The sequence below is a fragment of the Citrus sinensis genome, chromosome 9, assembly GCF_022201045.2.
Source record: "Citrus sinensis cultivar Valencia sweet orange chromosome 9, DVS_A1.0, whole genome shotgun sequence".
Lineage (NCBI taxonomy): Eukaryota > Viridiplantae > Streptophyta > Magnoliopsida > Sapindales > Rutaceae > Citrus > Citrus sinensis.
In genome coordinates this window covers 29,573,094-29,589,465 of record NC_068564.1, presented here as the reverse complement: position 1 = coordinate 29,589,465, position 16,372 = coordinate 29,573,094, and the positions used below count along the sequence as shown (strand labels likewise).

The 16,372-nt window shown below is 36.6% G+C and overlaps 3 protein-coding genes across 3 annotated transcripts; 1 reads left to right on the top strand and 2 right to left on the bottom strand.

The window, feature by feature from the left end:
• Positions 1 to 4,917: 4,917 nt before the first annotated feature.
• Positions 4,918 to 6,771, bottom strand: LOC102612353 (protein LURP-one-related 6). The gene is made up of 3 exons (XM_025097193.2): positions 6,333 to 6,771; positions 5,543 to 5,785; positions 4,918 to 5,401 (listed from the first exon to the last, which is right to left on the bottom strand). Exons 1-3 carry the CDS (start codon positions 6,702 to 6,704, stop codon positions 5,258 to 5,260), a joined length of 759 nt encoding a protein of 252 aa, XP_024952961.1. The 5' UTR covers positions 6,705 to 6,771; the 3' UTR covers positions 4,918 to 5,257.
• A 2,337-nt stretch (positions 6,772 to 9,108) lies between these two features.
• LOC102614723 (guanine nucleotide-binding protein subunit gamma 3) lies at positions 9,109 to 11,736 on the top strand. Its single transcript, XM_006475036.3, has 5 exons — positions 9,109 to 9,601; positions 10,365 to 10,417; positions 10,536 to 10,580; positions 10,670 to 10,714; positions 10,830 to 11,736. Exons 1-5 carry the CDS (start codon positions 9,455 to 9,457, stop codon positions 11,230 to 11,232), a joined length of 693 nt encoding a protein of 230 aa, XP_006475099.1. The 5' UTR covers positions 9,109 to 9,454; the 3' UTR covers positions 11,233 to 11,736.
• A 19-nt stretch (positions 11,737 to 11,755) lies between these two features.
• Positions 11,756 to 15,240, bottom strand: LOC102612660 (subtilisin-like protease SBT1.8). Its single transcript, XM_006474659.4, has 2 exons — positions 13,514 to 15,240; positions 11,756 to 12,666 (listed from the first exon to the last, which is right to left on the bottom strand). The coding sequence occupies exons 1-2, from the start codon at positions 15,138 to 15,140 to the stop codon at positions 11,996 to 11,998; spliced, it is 2,298 nt and encodes a 765-aa protein (XP_006474722.1). The 5' UTR covers positions 15,141 to 15,240; the 3' UTR covers positions 11,756 to 11,995.
• Between the last annotated feature and the right edge of the window lie 1,132 nt (positions 15,241 to 16,372).

Here is a 16,372-nt window from a genome sequence, read left to right as displayed (position 1 = left end):
AGTCAAGAAGACAGAAAGCTTATTTTATTTTATTTTTTTGTATTGTTGTATGGGTGGGGGGCCGCCACATTGTTGAGGCAGCTTCACCTGCCAATTTTTACTCTTTCTTAGCCGATGCATCTCTAATTTGTATATAAACTAAAGTTTGGATTTTTTTTTTTTTGGCTAAAGTATCTAAACTATGGTAATGATATGCAATTACCCAAAAAGCTATTCGACTCCACTTTCACATTCTATGGACAGTATCATAAGATATCCGATATGTATCGATTTTAAGGATATTACCTGTTAATATATCTAAAGAAATCCGTGTATGTTTAGTATAATTTTACATGAAAATTTGTCATACTCTAAATGTAACAGTATAAAAGAATCAAATCAGCCAATAAAAAAAAAATTTACTTAGTCATTAAAATCAGGTTTTATAATTTAAATTTGAAAATGTTACAAATTACATGCATGTAGATTATTAAGCCATATAACGCAGTCATCAAACATTTAGATGGTCTTTTTTCATTAATTTAGTAAAGGAAGCACTTTATTTTCATTGTAAGATAAATGTTAACAGTCTTTTAAACTGACTTAAAATAATAGATAGTCAGCCATTGGGCACGTACTGGGGATTGGATCTTTTATTTTTGTTGGAACCTATGATGTAGAGAATTGAAACTAAAGGTTTAAGGTTAATGGAGGAACCTTGACCTCAGCAACTCAAGTGAGTTAAATATCAAATAACTGCATAATCCTTATTCATGTATTACATGGCTTATAAATAATAATCAAGTACAAACTGCAACTAATTTATTGATCAAATCCCAAAGAAAAAGGAAAAATTAAGTCTTCCCACAAGACTCGGTCCACCCCCAACAACCCTTGACTCGCACTTGCCCAACTCATAGACTCGTAATTGAAAATAAATAAATAAATAAAGCATTGAAATGAATAATAAAAGACCCATAACAGCCATCAATTTATTTACGTACAGATAACATGTAAATTAATAACTTAGTGCAGAAACAAGCTGATTACATTGGGAATTCTCTGCATGTGTCAATAAAAATAAAAGAAATGCCAAAATAATAATAATAATAATAATAATAATAAAAGAAGTTAAGGTAAATGTTACCTTTGCAAAATATGTATCCACACTCTACGAGCGTACCCAATAGAGTAGCGATAAAAGCAACCAGCTACCAATAGTTAAGGAAGACAAATGGAAAAGAAGAGACAGCATATCGCACTTAAAGTACAAAGCTTATGCTACAAATTTTCTCTAGCGTAAAATTAATAACTAAAAATCGCAAGAAGCCATAACATGAGCTCCTCGGCATTTGCGGAGGGACTTTTTATTCCGAATACTCAGATTAAGCATAAAAATAATAATAATAGCACTGAAGTGAAAACAAATGAAAACGAAATATTAATAAATGATGTCAAGAGAAACTGAATTAAGGAGGGGAGTGTAGTAGAACTTGTTTGAAGGAGGAGAAGAGAATAATCGACCCGTTGGGTCTCGGTTAATATTGGGTCGGGTCACGAGCTACGTTTATCAAATATACCCCCCTATAATTTGTTAAAATACGAAGATCTACAAAACTCGGACATTTAACCACTTGGGCTTAACCCGACTGCCCGAGTGGCTAGAGCCACTCCCTCACAATTGTGAGGGAAGTGGTTCGAGCCCCCGCAGACGCATTGCGGGGGTTTAATTTAAATGTTCTTCTTTAGAGTTTCAAAGCTTGAGTGAAGACATTCTTTCTCTTAGAATGAGAGTTGGGCGTTCCTCAAATATTTGAGAGGGTTAAAAATCTGAGCGTTACCATATTAGAATTGATGTAAACAGATCTCAGTAATTTATATGGTGTAAATATTATAAACAATAGTTCTCTTAAAAAAAAACAAACAAAACTCGGACATTTTTACTTAAATAAAACATTACTCATTATTATTATTATTATTTTCATTTGACACATGGACTGAACTTCAGTGACTGAACATTTCAATGGGGTGCTGCTGTCCTGAGTGGTCCAGTGGCATGAATTCTTTTGGAAAATTAATTTTTTAATTTTTATTGTTTTGGACCAGTGGACTGGGTTTCGTTAAGGATCCCTTCACGGAAATGGTCCATCCTTCGTTTTCTCGTCTACATGAAAAGTTATGTTTCCTGTTCAAAAAGCGAAAGCCACTGTGATGAATTTGACTTTCAATTCATCATCTGGCAATGAGGATGGTAAAATGTCGGGTCGGGCTCGGGTTTGGCCAAGCTCTATCCGACCCGATCAAAAAAAATTTAAAACCCAACCCCCTAAAAAGGCCTGAATACTATTTAGTTAGGGTCGGGCTGAGCCCGGCCCGAATTGGGCTAACATCGGGTCGGGCTCAACCCAACCCTACCGAAATAATTAACCCCAAAATTTAATTCTTATTTTCCATCACCATTTCAATCAATTCGGTAATTACTCAACCATTTCAAACACAATCTAATCCACTTTCCACAACTATTTCAGCCAATTCCACAACTATTTCAATCCCACACACAAATCAATTTCAAAATCCAATATGAAAAACACACAATGTAATTTCACAACTATTTTACCCATACATAATTTAATTCAAGAACCCAACATAAAAAATAAAAAATAAAAAACTCATGTCTTATATAAATAAAAATACAATGCAATTAAATTAAAAACACACAATATAATTTCACAACCATTTTAGTCATATACAATTCAATTCAACAACACAACATAAAAAAAAAAAAACTCATGTCTTATACAAATAAAAATACAATGCAATTAAATTAAAAATACACAATGTGTGATATTGTGTGCGTGTGTTAATTTGTGTTAGTTTTTTTTTTTTTTAAATAGGGTCGGGTCGGGTCGGTCCGGCATTAAGCCCTACCCTAACCCTAAATTTGTTCGGGCCTTAAAATCTTAGCCCTAACCCGACCTTAAACTTGAAAATTCGGGCCAAAGCCCTAAACATTAGAGTCGGGTCAATCGAGCCAAAAATCAAGTCGGGCTAAATTGCCAAGCTCATCTGGCAACTTGTAGAACTTCCCTAAAGAAGACTGAATCTATCTCACTGTGCCATTGTTTTAATTTGTCCCTTATTTCGATTTTAAGAAAAACGATGCGTTTTTATCTTTTTTGGTTTTTATCAAAATTTTGTAAGATTTTTTATTTTTTTATTTTGTCAAACTAGCATTGGTCCTAACAAAATAAATTTTGAAACGCATTACTTTTGTTAGATTCATAATTTGAAAGGGAACCAATCACCATTCCCCAAAAATATCTAATCAATTTTAGTGCCAATGTAGTGTAGTTTATCTAATGATCATAAGTGCTTATTTAATCTGATAATCTCTTTTCAATTTTTTTTTTATTTGGTTGTTTTCTTAGTAGAGCTTTTAAAAATTAAATAAGTTATTTTGTCTTTACAACTCTATTAACAAAAACTCAAATTTTAGATTTTTGAGAGATTGAAAAGGGTTTTTAAAATGTTAAAATATTTAAAATATTCTTTTTACTTACGTGACAATCTTATTTCATTCTTTGCATAATATAATTTTAACTTGCTTATTCAATTAATTTTATAATTTTTATAAAAGATTTCATTGACAACCAAACAATTAATTTTTTTTTTTTGTTAAAAGATCTATTAACAAAAAGTCTGCATAAATAATTGTTTTTTTTTTTTTAAAAAGACTAAACTAAGGAAAGCGTTTAATATTATTGCTTATATAAATGGTTAATTGCAGCTAATTCGATCCTCTTTGCCATTTGAGTATTGTTGCGCGGCAAGAAGAGAGCCCATAAAAGTTTAAAAGAGAGGTCAGCCCAACCCGTTCACCCATATGCTAAATCCATAATCCAGGTCAATACAGAAAAAGACTTAAAAGTGTAGCGGTTAGGATTTAGAGCAAATCTAAGTTTCTTATATAGTATTTTATAATATTGAAACCGATAGTTATTTAAAAAAATAATATTTATCATGAAATCTTAATTTTAATAATCCAAATTCAAAATGAGTAAGGTGGCCTTTTTTTTTCTCTCTAAAATCTGAATAAACCTAAATTAGTCTGAATTCTGAATAAAATTAAATATTTGAATATGAATGATATGTTTTTTTTTTTGGGTCTAAATCGCTAAAAATAAATACTTATACTCGCTAAAAATAAATATTAAGTTGTTTTTTTAGCTTAAAAAATCTAAAAACTAATATTTTTACATTTATGCCCTTACAAATTATAAATGTTAAATAAATAATAAACATCTTAAATAATATAAATAAAATAATATATTATCATAACATAAATAATATTCGATTAAATACAACTCTTTAATATTCTATATTATATATGTTAACCAATTTTATTATACTTTATGGTGTTTTTATATGAAAAATATTCATAAAAAGTTTTGAAGATAAATAATGTTAATTTGAAGAAAATAAAAAGATGAAAATAATAATAATATAATAGTTTACCATATACATTATCACAAGTTATATAGAGATGGGTAATAGTGCTAATTATTAAATTTTATTTAAATAAAGATGGAAATTAATTAATTAGATATGGATATTTTAGAGAATATATTTTAATGATATCATTTAGACTTTTTAGATTAAGTAAAAAGTTAAAAAAAAATTAGTTTAATAACTTAATGATTTAATGGCTGAAATTTTTTATTAAATTAAAAAAATAAATAAATTTATGATTTAACTGATTAAAATTAAATCAATTTAATGATTAAGTAAAAAAAAAAAAAAAAAACAAATGGCCCCTAAGTCATGCAAGGGGAAGTCTTAGCTAATGATTCAGCTAGACGAAAGCATTTCATCATTAATTCCAGGCTGATTTGTCAGCAAAATACAAAGAGTGTAATCAGTTGTAAAAGGAACAAACAATTAAATTTTAAAAATATATAATTGCACAGGCAAAAAGATGTCTTTAAAATTTCGACACACTCTTGTTACACGAAGCGATCAACGGCAGAGACCATTCATTGGGCGTCACTCAAGACTTGCACAAAATTTATCATTCTCGAGCTTTCACTGCTTCAATTCATTGACAGTATATAATACATGTACAAAAGAGATACAATACATCATCAAGCTTGACACATATATAAACAACGGAAGAAGAAAAAAAAACCCATAATTAAATTTAACACAGCTTGAAGGGGACGCAATTTTCCCATGATTTTACATAGTTTCAATGACATTAGTTGGTAAAAGTTCTGATTGATCAGCACCTAGTAGATTCGCCATAAATATAGTCGAGAGTGGCAATGACCCCAACAACAAAGGCCTGATCTATCCCCGGTTTCACCACTATGTGATACAGATCCTTGCTTTCCATCAAGTCTTGTATTTCTTTCTTCACTCCAATCTATCATATTTAAACGGAATCATCACTATGTGATCAAAAGCAAAACGAACACTGCAGCTTTAGCATACTTTTGCTTTCTTTTTAAACGAATAAAAATAAAGCAATTTCTACAACTTTTAGAACGTGGACTTGATTGTATACCTGAGCTACAATGTTGCCACTGGGATCAACAATGATGCAGTCTCTATCTGGGAAGTAACCTTTGACCTCAAAGTTGCTGCTTCTGGCTGTAGTTTCAGTGGAGATTCTTATGGAACTGTTCCTCACTAAACATGAACTGCTGGGTGGTTCTTTTAAGGTAAACACTAACTTCTTAGATCCTTGATAGTCAAAAGCGTAACCCTTCCATTTTTTATGAATGCTGAGGGCCTCAACCACCCCTCCCTGAAATTGAAATTCAACCAGCGAATTAAGTTGTCTAATTGATACGGACGAAATTCATATGTTATATATTTATATTTTATCAACGTACGTGGTAATCGAAAGTTATTTGCTTGAAGTAATAATTAATTGTAGATTGATTCTGTCACGTAATAACTTTGCAAGAAATTCCTTGCGCATGTACATATTTACCCGGTGACGTGCATTAACGAATAAAGCATATCCAAAATCCAGTCAGCCGTGAATATGAATGAAGCTTTTGAAAGATAATTAATCAGCACAAAACCTCTATTCACCGATATTAATTTAACTAAATGCATCTACGATCAAAATCCGAATTACGTAGAGCATGCAAAGATAGAAGACTTTTAATGAAATTCTAGAAATATTTACGTTTATTTTGTACATGTTTTGGCCCCGCCCCCCAATGTTTCAGTTGTATGTCATTCCTCGTCAAGTTTCTGCATGGTTTCTCCATTATGAACCCAAATTATGGCCTCGCCACTGTCTATAGTATGATATGATTATAATAATAAGAGTAGACGATTACCTTGCGACGGATGAGAACGACGGCATCTCCATCAGCATGTCTAACAACCAGCTCCCCTTTTGTACCAAGAACACCGCAGCCGTCAACCCTGAAAATGATCTTTTGGCTGCAATCTGTTACCACAAATCCTCCTCCATTGACTACGTGTGGCCTCCTCCTAACCACAAGCAACGTCTGAGATGAAGAGCAGTATATCTTACTTATGATCGGCGTCATAATCACATTCGCCTTTGTACTCATTTGATGATATGATCTGATCAAACCGTAATTCGTGTATATGTAATAGAATGAACTCTCTTTTAAGTTGGCTTCAATGAAACTACCCATCCACATGCCACACACACACACACACACACGTATATATATACACATACACAATAATACAAAGAAGTAAAGTTAGCCCAAGCAACAATATGGAGAAAACAAATTGAAGTTTGATGAATTATAAGATGGGTTTGCTTACATGCTATGCATTGTGGTTCAAAGTTTGGCCGACTTTTGACTATGTAAATATGCTGGAATAAGGTGGAAGAATATGTTGCGTTTACTTGTTGAAGATGATGATTTCCATTTTCACACGCTCCAATCTTAACCAATTAAATGATAGCGTGGAGATGCATGGGCAAAGCTTCGAGCTTCATCACGTTTCTTTTCTTTGAGCGACCATGGGTTATTTTCAAAAAGAGCTTTTGTGATTGTGAGCTTTTTTGAAAAATTGGGCAGCTGTATGACCAGAAAGAGAATATTTTGGATACAAAATAAGGTTGCATTATTGAAAAGAGGAGTCTCAGCACGATTTCAAATTTTCAATAGCCGTGGAATATTACTAGCTATATCTTCAACTTCATCACGACTAACGTTTGGGAAACTCCAAAGTTCATGTACACCAGTACACGTATCTGTGATCCCATTTTTTATTGTAATAGATGTTAATCAAGCCACGTGGCAAACAGTAAAGCTAGTTAAGCAGACATTGCTTGTTGATGCAATAATAATACTCTTTGAAATACCCGTTGTGTAAGGTGTAAAGTGTAAACTATATATAGCACGAAGGTTTTACATTTCTGATACTGGATTTGGGCCATGAGCGGTAATCTGTGACCCAAAGTCCTAGAATCGAACCATCAGATACTTGGGCCAAAGTCGATCCATTTGTAATGATGGGGCCGGAAAGAATCAGCTGATTCGGATTCAGGACATTACCGAATAAGCGTCACTGCAGCACAGGGCACGTGTAACTTTGTACACGTAAAGTCATCATGGCCGATTGGAAAGCGAGGATGATTGCCCATACCTCTCGACTTCGCAACTTAGATATTATATAGTACGCACACCGGCTCACGTTAACCTTTCCTCCCATTTAATTTCTAACCTGCTCCACGGACTTGACACGTCACTTTCCTACGCTCGTGTTTTACCTTCCTCATTTTTATTTTATTTTTTGCAGTTTGTACGTTGGAAAGAGCGGGAATACATCGAAGTTGCGATGACTTGTCCTCTCAACGTGGGGCCCTTGGGGGAAAATTGGGACCCAAAAAACACATAGAGATCCGAGCTCACGCCGCTCGAGTGCGCGTGGATTTCAATCTGACTCTGATTTTCTCAGTTTCTGCCTGCTCGAGACCCGTACGTAAACACAATTATTGTGTGTTTTACATTCATAACACAATCCTTTCCTTCCTGCTTAAGTAAAAATTTTAGATTATACCCACAAGTTCCGTGCGGTAATGAGATAATTATCATTCTTTAATCCCAACAGACAGTTTCTATTAAGCAGTAAATTTGGTCATTACATCGTATGCTCAAGCGTCTAAAATAATAATTAATATGTCCAACGAGTCAAGTGGCAGAACAGTAACCCCGATTCTCGACGACGATTTTTTTTGCCTTTTGTTCCCTCACCGGTTCAAATTCAAAGGCAGATATGGGGCATGTAATCATGCAAATCTTTTGAAAAGGGGTTCAGCACAACTTAGAATTTACCCAGTAGGTGAATAGAGGCCATTTTTTTTTTCTTTTTTTTCAACGTTCTCAAAGTCAGGGCTTGTTTGATTCTTATGTATGCTGTTGTAGTTGAGAAAATCAAAGACACACAAATCTTTTATCTTTCCTACGCAGCCGTCACGTGCCCATCTGAGTTACTGCATCGTGCTTTTCGCGTCTCTTGCCTCTGCCACCCACCCACAATTAACCAAAACCAAATGCAAGAACAGAATCTACAGTTTATGCGTTGTGTGTGAAACAAAGCTGATGAAAACTCGGATCAATCTCTTTGCTTATTTTAGCTGAACAGGGTGTTCGTACAAAGAGAACATACTGCAGGCTTTTTCCAGCCGTCTTTACCAATATTATTACTATCATCATTATTACCATGCACAAAGGTTGTGTCTAGAAAAAGATCAGATCTCTCTTCACCACGCACGGTCTGTGACACAATAATGACACTCTTTTTATCCTCATTATTACTATTTAATCACCTATTTAATCCCTGCACCAACAATTAACCACGCACTATAAATGTCATCTTAATATCATTACGTTACATTTGCTCTGCCCTGTTTTTTTTTTTTAAGAAATTATATAATATATTAGAGATAATATAGTTAATTAATTAAATATCTATATTTAGTTAATTTAGAAAAAAAAAACCACCAATTATATGTTGGTCGTTTAATGTAAATAAACATATTATAATATTATTTATTTATTATGTAATTGACGTATCTAAGAGGGATTTTAAAATTTTTTCTACTCTAGTGTTTCATCTCCTGCAGAGGCAGAGGCCTACCCCGAGCCCCTCTTCCATTATTTTCTCAGTCAGTAATTATCCTTGTCAGAAGCACTAATTACTGCCTCTGCCACTGCCCAGTGCAACAATCTTTTCGTATTAGCATCACACCTAACATTACTTGCCCGCTTCTCCTTTGTCCAGTACCGCATTGCTGCAAGTCTACTTGTGCTATTTTTGCCTATATACCAGTATTGTTTCTCAGTCTTATTTTGGTTTTGCGGTTCCTTTCCCCCCCCACTTTTTTTTTCTTTTCCTGAAACAAGTGTGTGTTTTTGAGTGAATACTCAACGTTTTTCACTGCCATCGACCGGAAAAGTTCAAGTTTCTGGTAATGGCTGCTCATTCTGGGTCCTCTTCTTCAGTGCCTTCACTTCCGCCGCCGTGTCCCAAATCCCCGCCTGAGTATCCGGATTTGTATGGCAAGCGCCGGGAACTGGCCAAGGTTCAGGTGCTTGAGAGAGAGATTAGTTTTCTTGAGGTGGGTTGTTATTTTTTTATTATTATATTTTTTTATCAACAGAAATAGTTACACACACTCTTGTGATTACTGAGCAGTCAGAAGTTGTAGGAGTTAAAAATGGTAATCTGAATTCTGAAGTGTTGCAAGTGGAAAGTTTTCTTTTCCTTTTCAACTTATTTTTACTCTGTTTTAACTTTTTGTATCATGATTAGTTGATACTCGATAAGAGTTTCGAGGCATGAATTTTGAGTGATATATTCTTACGAACATCACGGAGTGCAGAAGAGTAGCTATAGCACAAATATTTTCATTTAGTTTAATTGTTCATTTATGGATTGGTAGCCTTTGCCTGAAAAAGGCATAACCGATAATTGACATATATTGGCGAGGAATTTAAATTGTTAGATGATAGTTATTTGTCATTGGTACTGACCGCTCAAGTCCAACTAACTAGCAACTTCAGGTCTGTGCGGCGTATTAATTGATTCCACTGTTTGGACGGTGGGAAAAATTTGGAGAATGGGTTTTGGGAAATTTAGAATGATTGATGCAGGCATAGTGTATGAAGTATGAACAACTCTATTAACCATTGTTCATATGATGCGCATAAATGTGTTAGAAATTAGAGCAACCTGATGGACAAAACTCAGTGGCTCTACACAATTTATGTTTTTTTTTTATTTTTTTACAGAACGGTTGATTCAATAGTTAGTTCAGATTGGTCTTTTGAAAGCATAGTTTGGAATGGTAAGATATCAATAACAATTTTTGCTTTGTGCAGGAGGAACTGAAAACAGTTGATCGCTTTCATCCTGCTTCCAGAAGCTGCAAAGAGTATGTTAAGTCCTGCAATTGCCTAGCAGAGCATCATATTTACAGTTCTTTTCATTCTGAACTGAAGTATTCTTGCAATTTTATCAGAGTTATAATATACCAAATTGAAAATTTTCAGGGTTGCTGATTTTGTGGTGGCAAAGTCAGATCCTCTAATACCTGTGTAAGAAAGCAGCCACCCACTTGTCATTTTTTTTTTGGTCTAGTTTTAGAGGGAGGTTAGAATCCTTACATTTTCTCTCTTGTAAGCAGAAATCGGAAGAATCGAAGGTCATGCCGCTTTTGGAAGTGGCTATGGTATCATTTATTTCTTCTACTGTCATGTATTTCGTATCGAATTGAAATGCACTAGTAAAGGACTAGTCATTCAATGACAAAAGACTTGATATCTAACGTTTCCTTTGTTGTGCAGTGGAACACCCTGTTTTAACTTCTCTTGGCTTTCTTGGATTTGCTGTTGCTGTTATTCTAAATGCTCGATTCATATAGAATTACCACGCTGCTGTGACTGTAGTGACTGCAGTATATGTTGTTGCCGTCCGTGTACTTGCTGTTCAATACCCAAGTGCTGGTGTTGGTCGTGTCCAAAATCGTGCCCACGATCACGGTGCTGTAGAAAAGTTTCGTGCAGCAGAGATTGTTGTTGCATTTTCCGGCTTCCATCTTGCCTGGATTGCTCTTGTTGTTGCCAATGGAAATGCCCTAGTCTTAAATGTCCAAAAGTGCCCCTTCATTGCAGCTGTAAAAGTAACTGCCTTAACTGCAGCTGTAAAAGGAACTGTTGCACCTGTAACCCATGCTCTCTATTCTTCTAGTAGTTAAACCCTAGCTTCATCTGGAAGCTTTGTCAACATGCCATTTTACCAGTATATACCGGAGTATATGTGTTGCAAATTTTGGAATAATTTTAACCTTTTTTTTTTCTTTCTTGGATCTAATGTCAAATTGTCAACCTTAATTTGATTTATGGAGGAATCGATAATGCTAGGCCGGATACAACCAAACATTTATTTTCAATAATCGCACTGCATCCCTATCCTTGATGCTGCAACCCTTCAACATCGATAATTCAAATCAGCGGACCGACAACTAATTAATTATTGGGGATGTGAATAATGGAATTGGCAGGCCGTATTTTCAAAAAAAAATCTGCAACCACAGAGCGACGTCTTTTCTTTCAGCTTTTCCGTAAATAATTCCCATCGTGGCCATCCACATTCTAATTATTTGCTCAATCAATAAAAATGATTTTGCTGAACAATGTTAAAACAAAATTTAAACTAACCACCAACAGCAAATTCTAAAGTTAACTCAATTGCACAATTTTGAAAGCAAATATCTTAAAACTGGTAATGCCATTCTATTCCATTAATTTTACAAGCACATAAATATATCTCGCTTCATTGGCCAGTGGCCACTCCAAATTCTGGACTGCCTTCATAAAATTCACAACCATTCACCAAGTTTGTTCAACTCCCAGTTTTCCAAGATGGACCAGGGCCTTTAGCAATAATTTCTAACCCGTTGCAGGGGGCCATAACCCGAAAACCCAGAACGCGAACCGAAAAAACACCATTTCTAGCTCATTAACTGTGTCCATGAAAACGCAACTGGGCTCCTAACTTGATGTTGAGCATTTCCCCAAACAATTGAACCAAATGCAGCTCCACCCATCTTCTGGTCACCGTTCTTTGCAACAAATGTTACTGTGTATCGCTTCTTCTCTCCTACAGTCCTGAACAGAAGCCTTTTAGGCCTCACTGAGATGCCAACGGTAGATGGGCCATCCACGGTCACATTGTACAATGATCTTGCAGGCCCAACATTTGTCAACTCCCGAGTGTACCGGACAACCCTCTGGTCCCCAAACAGGACTGAGAATGATGGGTAGTTCAGTTCACCAGGGGTGTTGAATTTTCTCGTACATGTGATGTTGGGTCGCTTGACAATGGCCTTAACATGTTCAATGGTGTAGCCCAAAGAGCACAAGAATGCTATGTAGTCTTCTGTTGAAGCATCGTATACAAGGCCTGGAGAGATGGCTTTCTGCGGGTTAACATGGCCCGAACCATGAGCCCACGGGGTTGAGAGCCTACCATCTGCGGCATCGTGGAGAGGAGATTTGGTGTTGTCCACAACATAAGCAGTCGTCATCAGAGCAGATTTGATAGCACTTGGGCTCCAGTCTGGGTGGGCTGCTTTGAGCAAGGCAGCAACACCGCTGAGGTGTGGGCATGACATAGATGTACCTACATTTTCATCACAAAATGAAAACTGTTAGATTTCAACTCAATTTTAATATTGCAACTTGCAAAGGTGCTTGTTGATCTACCTGGAAATCAAAGAAAACAACAAATCAAGTAGGGATTTCCCCCCCCCCCCCCCCCCCCCCCTCCTTTTCTATTAGGTTCTTAATCACATTCCTAATGCTCTTTAAAAAAAAAAAAAAATCACGAGCCTAACAGCTAATCCTATTATTAAACTAAAAATTCATAAAGGTTGGTCGGTTACAACACACACCACTAGTCCACAATGTGAAAAGGAAGTGGCATACAGCGTTTGCTCACTATATTGTCAGGTCAGGCTAATTAATTGCATACTTTTTCAACGGCATGATCAATTTTGTAGTGGAGAATCCTCTATCGACACCCAAATCTTGCAGTGGAGAATCCTCACGAGTGCTTTTGCTTTTGTCCGGGCAAAGCAGCATTTTTGTATCACTACACTACTAATTACAAAAGCTATTTACCGTTACATTTGAAAATGGATCATTTTTTTTTTCAGTTTTCCACGAATTAAAATGTCAGCATCACTTCTCTTAATCAGAAACTTTTGACCAAGCATTAACATCACAATCCCATTCCATCAAATAACATGGACTGGTCCAACCAAATGCGAAGTGATCTTTTACCAATAACTTAACTCTTCGTTTTAGTTGAAAAAAACGTTTCTATCAATTCTTTTGGAAAAGAATGTTAACAACATAATCCAAGCCATCAGGAGTCAACTCATAAGAAGAACATGCAAAACCTAACGATATATGAAATTCAAAACCATGGGAAGCAGAAAATAACCGTTGGGGGTGCAATTTCATACCTGACATTATATTGAACTTTGTTCTCCTAGTGTCCTTCTCCAACTCAGTGGGCCCACTAGCTTCGGTCCACGCGGCCAAGATGTTAACCCCAGGCCCAATGACATCCGGCTTCAAGATTTGCGGAGTCACCATGTTGGGCCCACGAGAACTAAACGCCGCCACAACCGGAGAGGGCCGCACGTTCAGTACGGTCCCGCCGAACGTAAGCAGAGCCGTTGGATTTGGAACCGTCTTGGCATACTCCCTGACTATATCACCCATCCTCCTCCCAATGGCCACCGCCGGCAACAAGTGACTGTCAGCCACCAATTCCTCACCACTGGCTGCGGTGTTCGCGAGTATCATCCCAACACCACCAGCGTCACGTACTACAGCTCCTTTCTCCACACGTGCGTTGATTCCCCTGTCGCAGATAACTACTTTCCCACGCACAAGTTCCGGTTGGAGTGAACCGGGCAAACACAGATTGGAAGAAGAAGAACCGTTTGAACCTTTATTGTAAACCAAACTGACCGGTTTATTTCCCATCCCATTTCCGCTATAGAGTGAGACACCAGTGGCTTTCTTTTTGTTTCCAAGAAACACGTAAGCCGGGAAGTCGCGATCTAAAGTGCCGGCACCAACGGTCAGGATCCACGGAGCCACGTTGGCAAGCGAGGCCTTAGTTGGCCCACTGTTTCCGGCAGAGCAAGAGACCACAATGCCCTTCTCCATTGCCGCAAACGCACCGACAGCAATGGTGTCTCTGTAATACGGTGCGGATCCACCACCGAGGGACATAGAGAGGACATCCACACCGTCCTGAATGGCCCGATCTATGCCCGCAAGAATGTCGGATCCGAAACATCCAGTTTTCCAGCAAACTTTGTAGGTGGCCACACGCGCGTGCGTGGCCATTCCACGAGCGACGCCGCTGGCGTAACCGAGGAGACTGGCATTGGCGACGGGTACGCCGGCCGCCGTACTGGCCGTGTGGGTACCGTGTCCGTCATAATCACGAGGCGACTCGGGTTCGTTTGGCTTCTTAGAGAAACTTCCACCAGCCATGTGGTAGCCTTTGGAGAAAAAACGAGCGCCAATGAGCTTTTTGTTACAAAGTTTGGGACTAAAATCAGGACCGGACTCGCACTGGCCGCGCCACTTGGTTGGAACCTCAGGCATGGCGGAGTCATCGAAACTTTTAGACTCGGGCCAAACCCCAGTGTCGAGAACACCAATGATAACATCAAGGGAGGCCTTGTCGAAGTCGAGCTTGCTGTAGCCTGCCAACAAGCCGAAGTCAGAGCTGATGCCGAGGAACTGAGGGGACCGAGTAGTGTGGAGGGTGTAGAGAGTGTCCTCGTAGACTCCGAGAACGGCGTCGGATTGGCGGAGAGCCTGGGCTTGATCTGGGTCAAGTGAGGCAGCGAAGCCGTTGTATGCGGTGTTGTAGGTGTACAGAAGAGAATCTGTGGAAGATGAGAGAGACTGAACGCTCGATGCGTACCAATCGTTGTGGGTGGAGAAAGTTGATGGCTTTGCTTGGTGTTTCATGTGAACTATGTAGGTTTGCTTGGCCGCCGTCACTGAGAGTGACAAGCATGGTAGGAGAAGAAGAAGTCCGGTGAAGAAGAAGAAAGACGCCATGGCAATGCTGAGAAGATGAAGCTTTTTTTTATTTCAAAGTTTGAAAGTACAAACTATTACAGTCGCTATAGGTCTGCGACTGTCAGAGAGGATAAAAGAGACGCTGCACTTATGTCGGGTTTTTAAACACATACAGAATCACACAAGCCTCCTTATTGCCTTTATTTACCATTATGCCATCATTGGTCTCCCCTGTCGAGTCATGCAATGCTTTTACATTTTGTTATAATTATTTACTTGTATTATATAAGACAAATTACGATCGTGTGGATAAGAGAAGAGAGACTCTGTTGCTTTAAGGCTGGCAAAAGAAAAATTAATGATGATAATCAATGATGGCAGTGTGAATCGTGAATATTCGTGATGGTTGTTTGTCGTGTTCCGAGGATGTAATTTTGGGTGGATTTTCGGGCGTTAATACTAGAGATTAACCCATGCCGAGTCCGACCCGACCCACCAAAATAAAACCAAAAGTTTAAAATTTAAATTTATATTAAATAATAATAAACTAATAATAATAACTTAATATAATATTAACTACTAAATTAGACTTTGTAGTATTAAAATTCTTTTTTAATAATTAACAACAATAATAATAATACTAATAATATTTTTTTAAGTGTTAAGTTAACCATTAACTTAAACTTACATAGAATCATAGATTATAATGTATAATAACATTAATATATACATTTTATAAAATCATGATATTTATAATTTTATTTATTAAAATAATGATATCATCTATTTATTTAATAAATATGATATCATCTATTTATTTAATAAATAAACATAAAATGATTAGAGTATTTTTTAAAACTAAGAATTAAATAAATTTAAAAAATTTACGATAATAAAATATATTAAAAGATTTAATTTTTAGTTATTTTAAAATTAAAAAAATAAATAAATTTTACTTTCATTAAAAAATAAAAAATACTTACTAAAGGCTTTTTCACATGTTGTGCCGTACTTTTAAGGGTCACATGCTTAAAATTTCAACCAAATCCAATCCAGTTCGCGTACGTGTCATGTTGCACCCATGTATTCTATCAAAACATACTCATGCCATACTATATTATACGAACACGTACTGACGTACTGTGTCCGTCTCGTGTCATGTATCGCCCGACCCGTTGGCCATCTCTAATTAATACCAAGATATCGAACGCGGTGTGTAGGTATCCACTAATCATCCATCTTAATCCTTTGATCGTTGATTGAATCTTTTT

Coding starts and splice junctions, on each gene's coding strand:
- LOC102612353 (XM_025097193.2), bottom strand. CDS start 6,704: ATGTGTATATATATACGTGTGTGTGTGTGTGTGTGTGGCATGTGGATG. Junction 5,786..6,332: donor TCGTTCTCATCCGTCGCAAG/GTAATCGTCTAC, acceptor TTTCAATTTCAG/GGAGGGGTGGTTGAGGCCCT. Junction 5,402..5,542: donor GTGGCAACATTGTAGCTCAG/GTATACAATCAA, acceptor TAAATATGATAG/ATTGGAGTGAAGAAAGAAAT.
- LOC102614723 (XM_006475036.3), top strand. CDS start 9,455: ATGGCTGCTCATTCTGGGTCCTCTTCTTCAGTGCCTTCACTTCCGCCG. Junction 9,602..10,364: donor GAGAGATTAGTTTTCTTGAG/GTGGGTTGTTAT, acceptor TGCTTTGTGCAG/GAGGAACTGAAAACAGTTGA. Junction 10,581..10,669: donor TCAGATCCTCTAATACCTGT/GTAAGAAAGCAG, acceptor TCTTGTAAGCAG/AAATCGGAAGAATCGAAGGT.
- LOC102612660 (XM_006474659.4), bottom strand. CDS start 15,140: ATGGCGTCTTTCTTCTTCTTCACCGGACTTCTTCTTCTCCTACCATGC. Junction 12,667..13,513: donor AAAGTTCAATATAATGTCAG/GTATGAAATTGC, acceptor ATGAAAATGTAG/GTACATCTATGTCATGCCCA.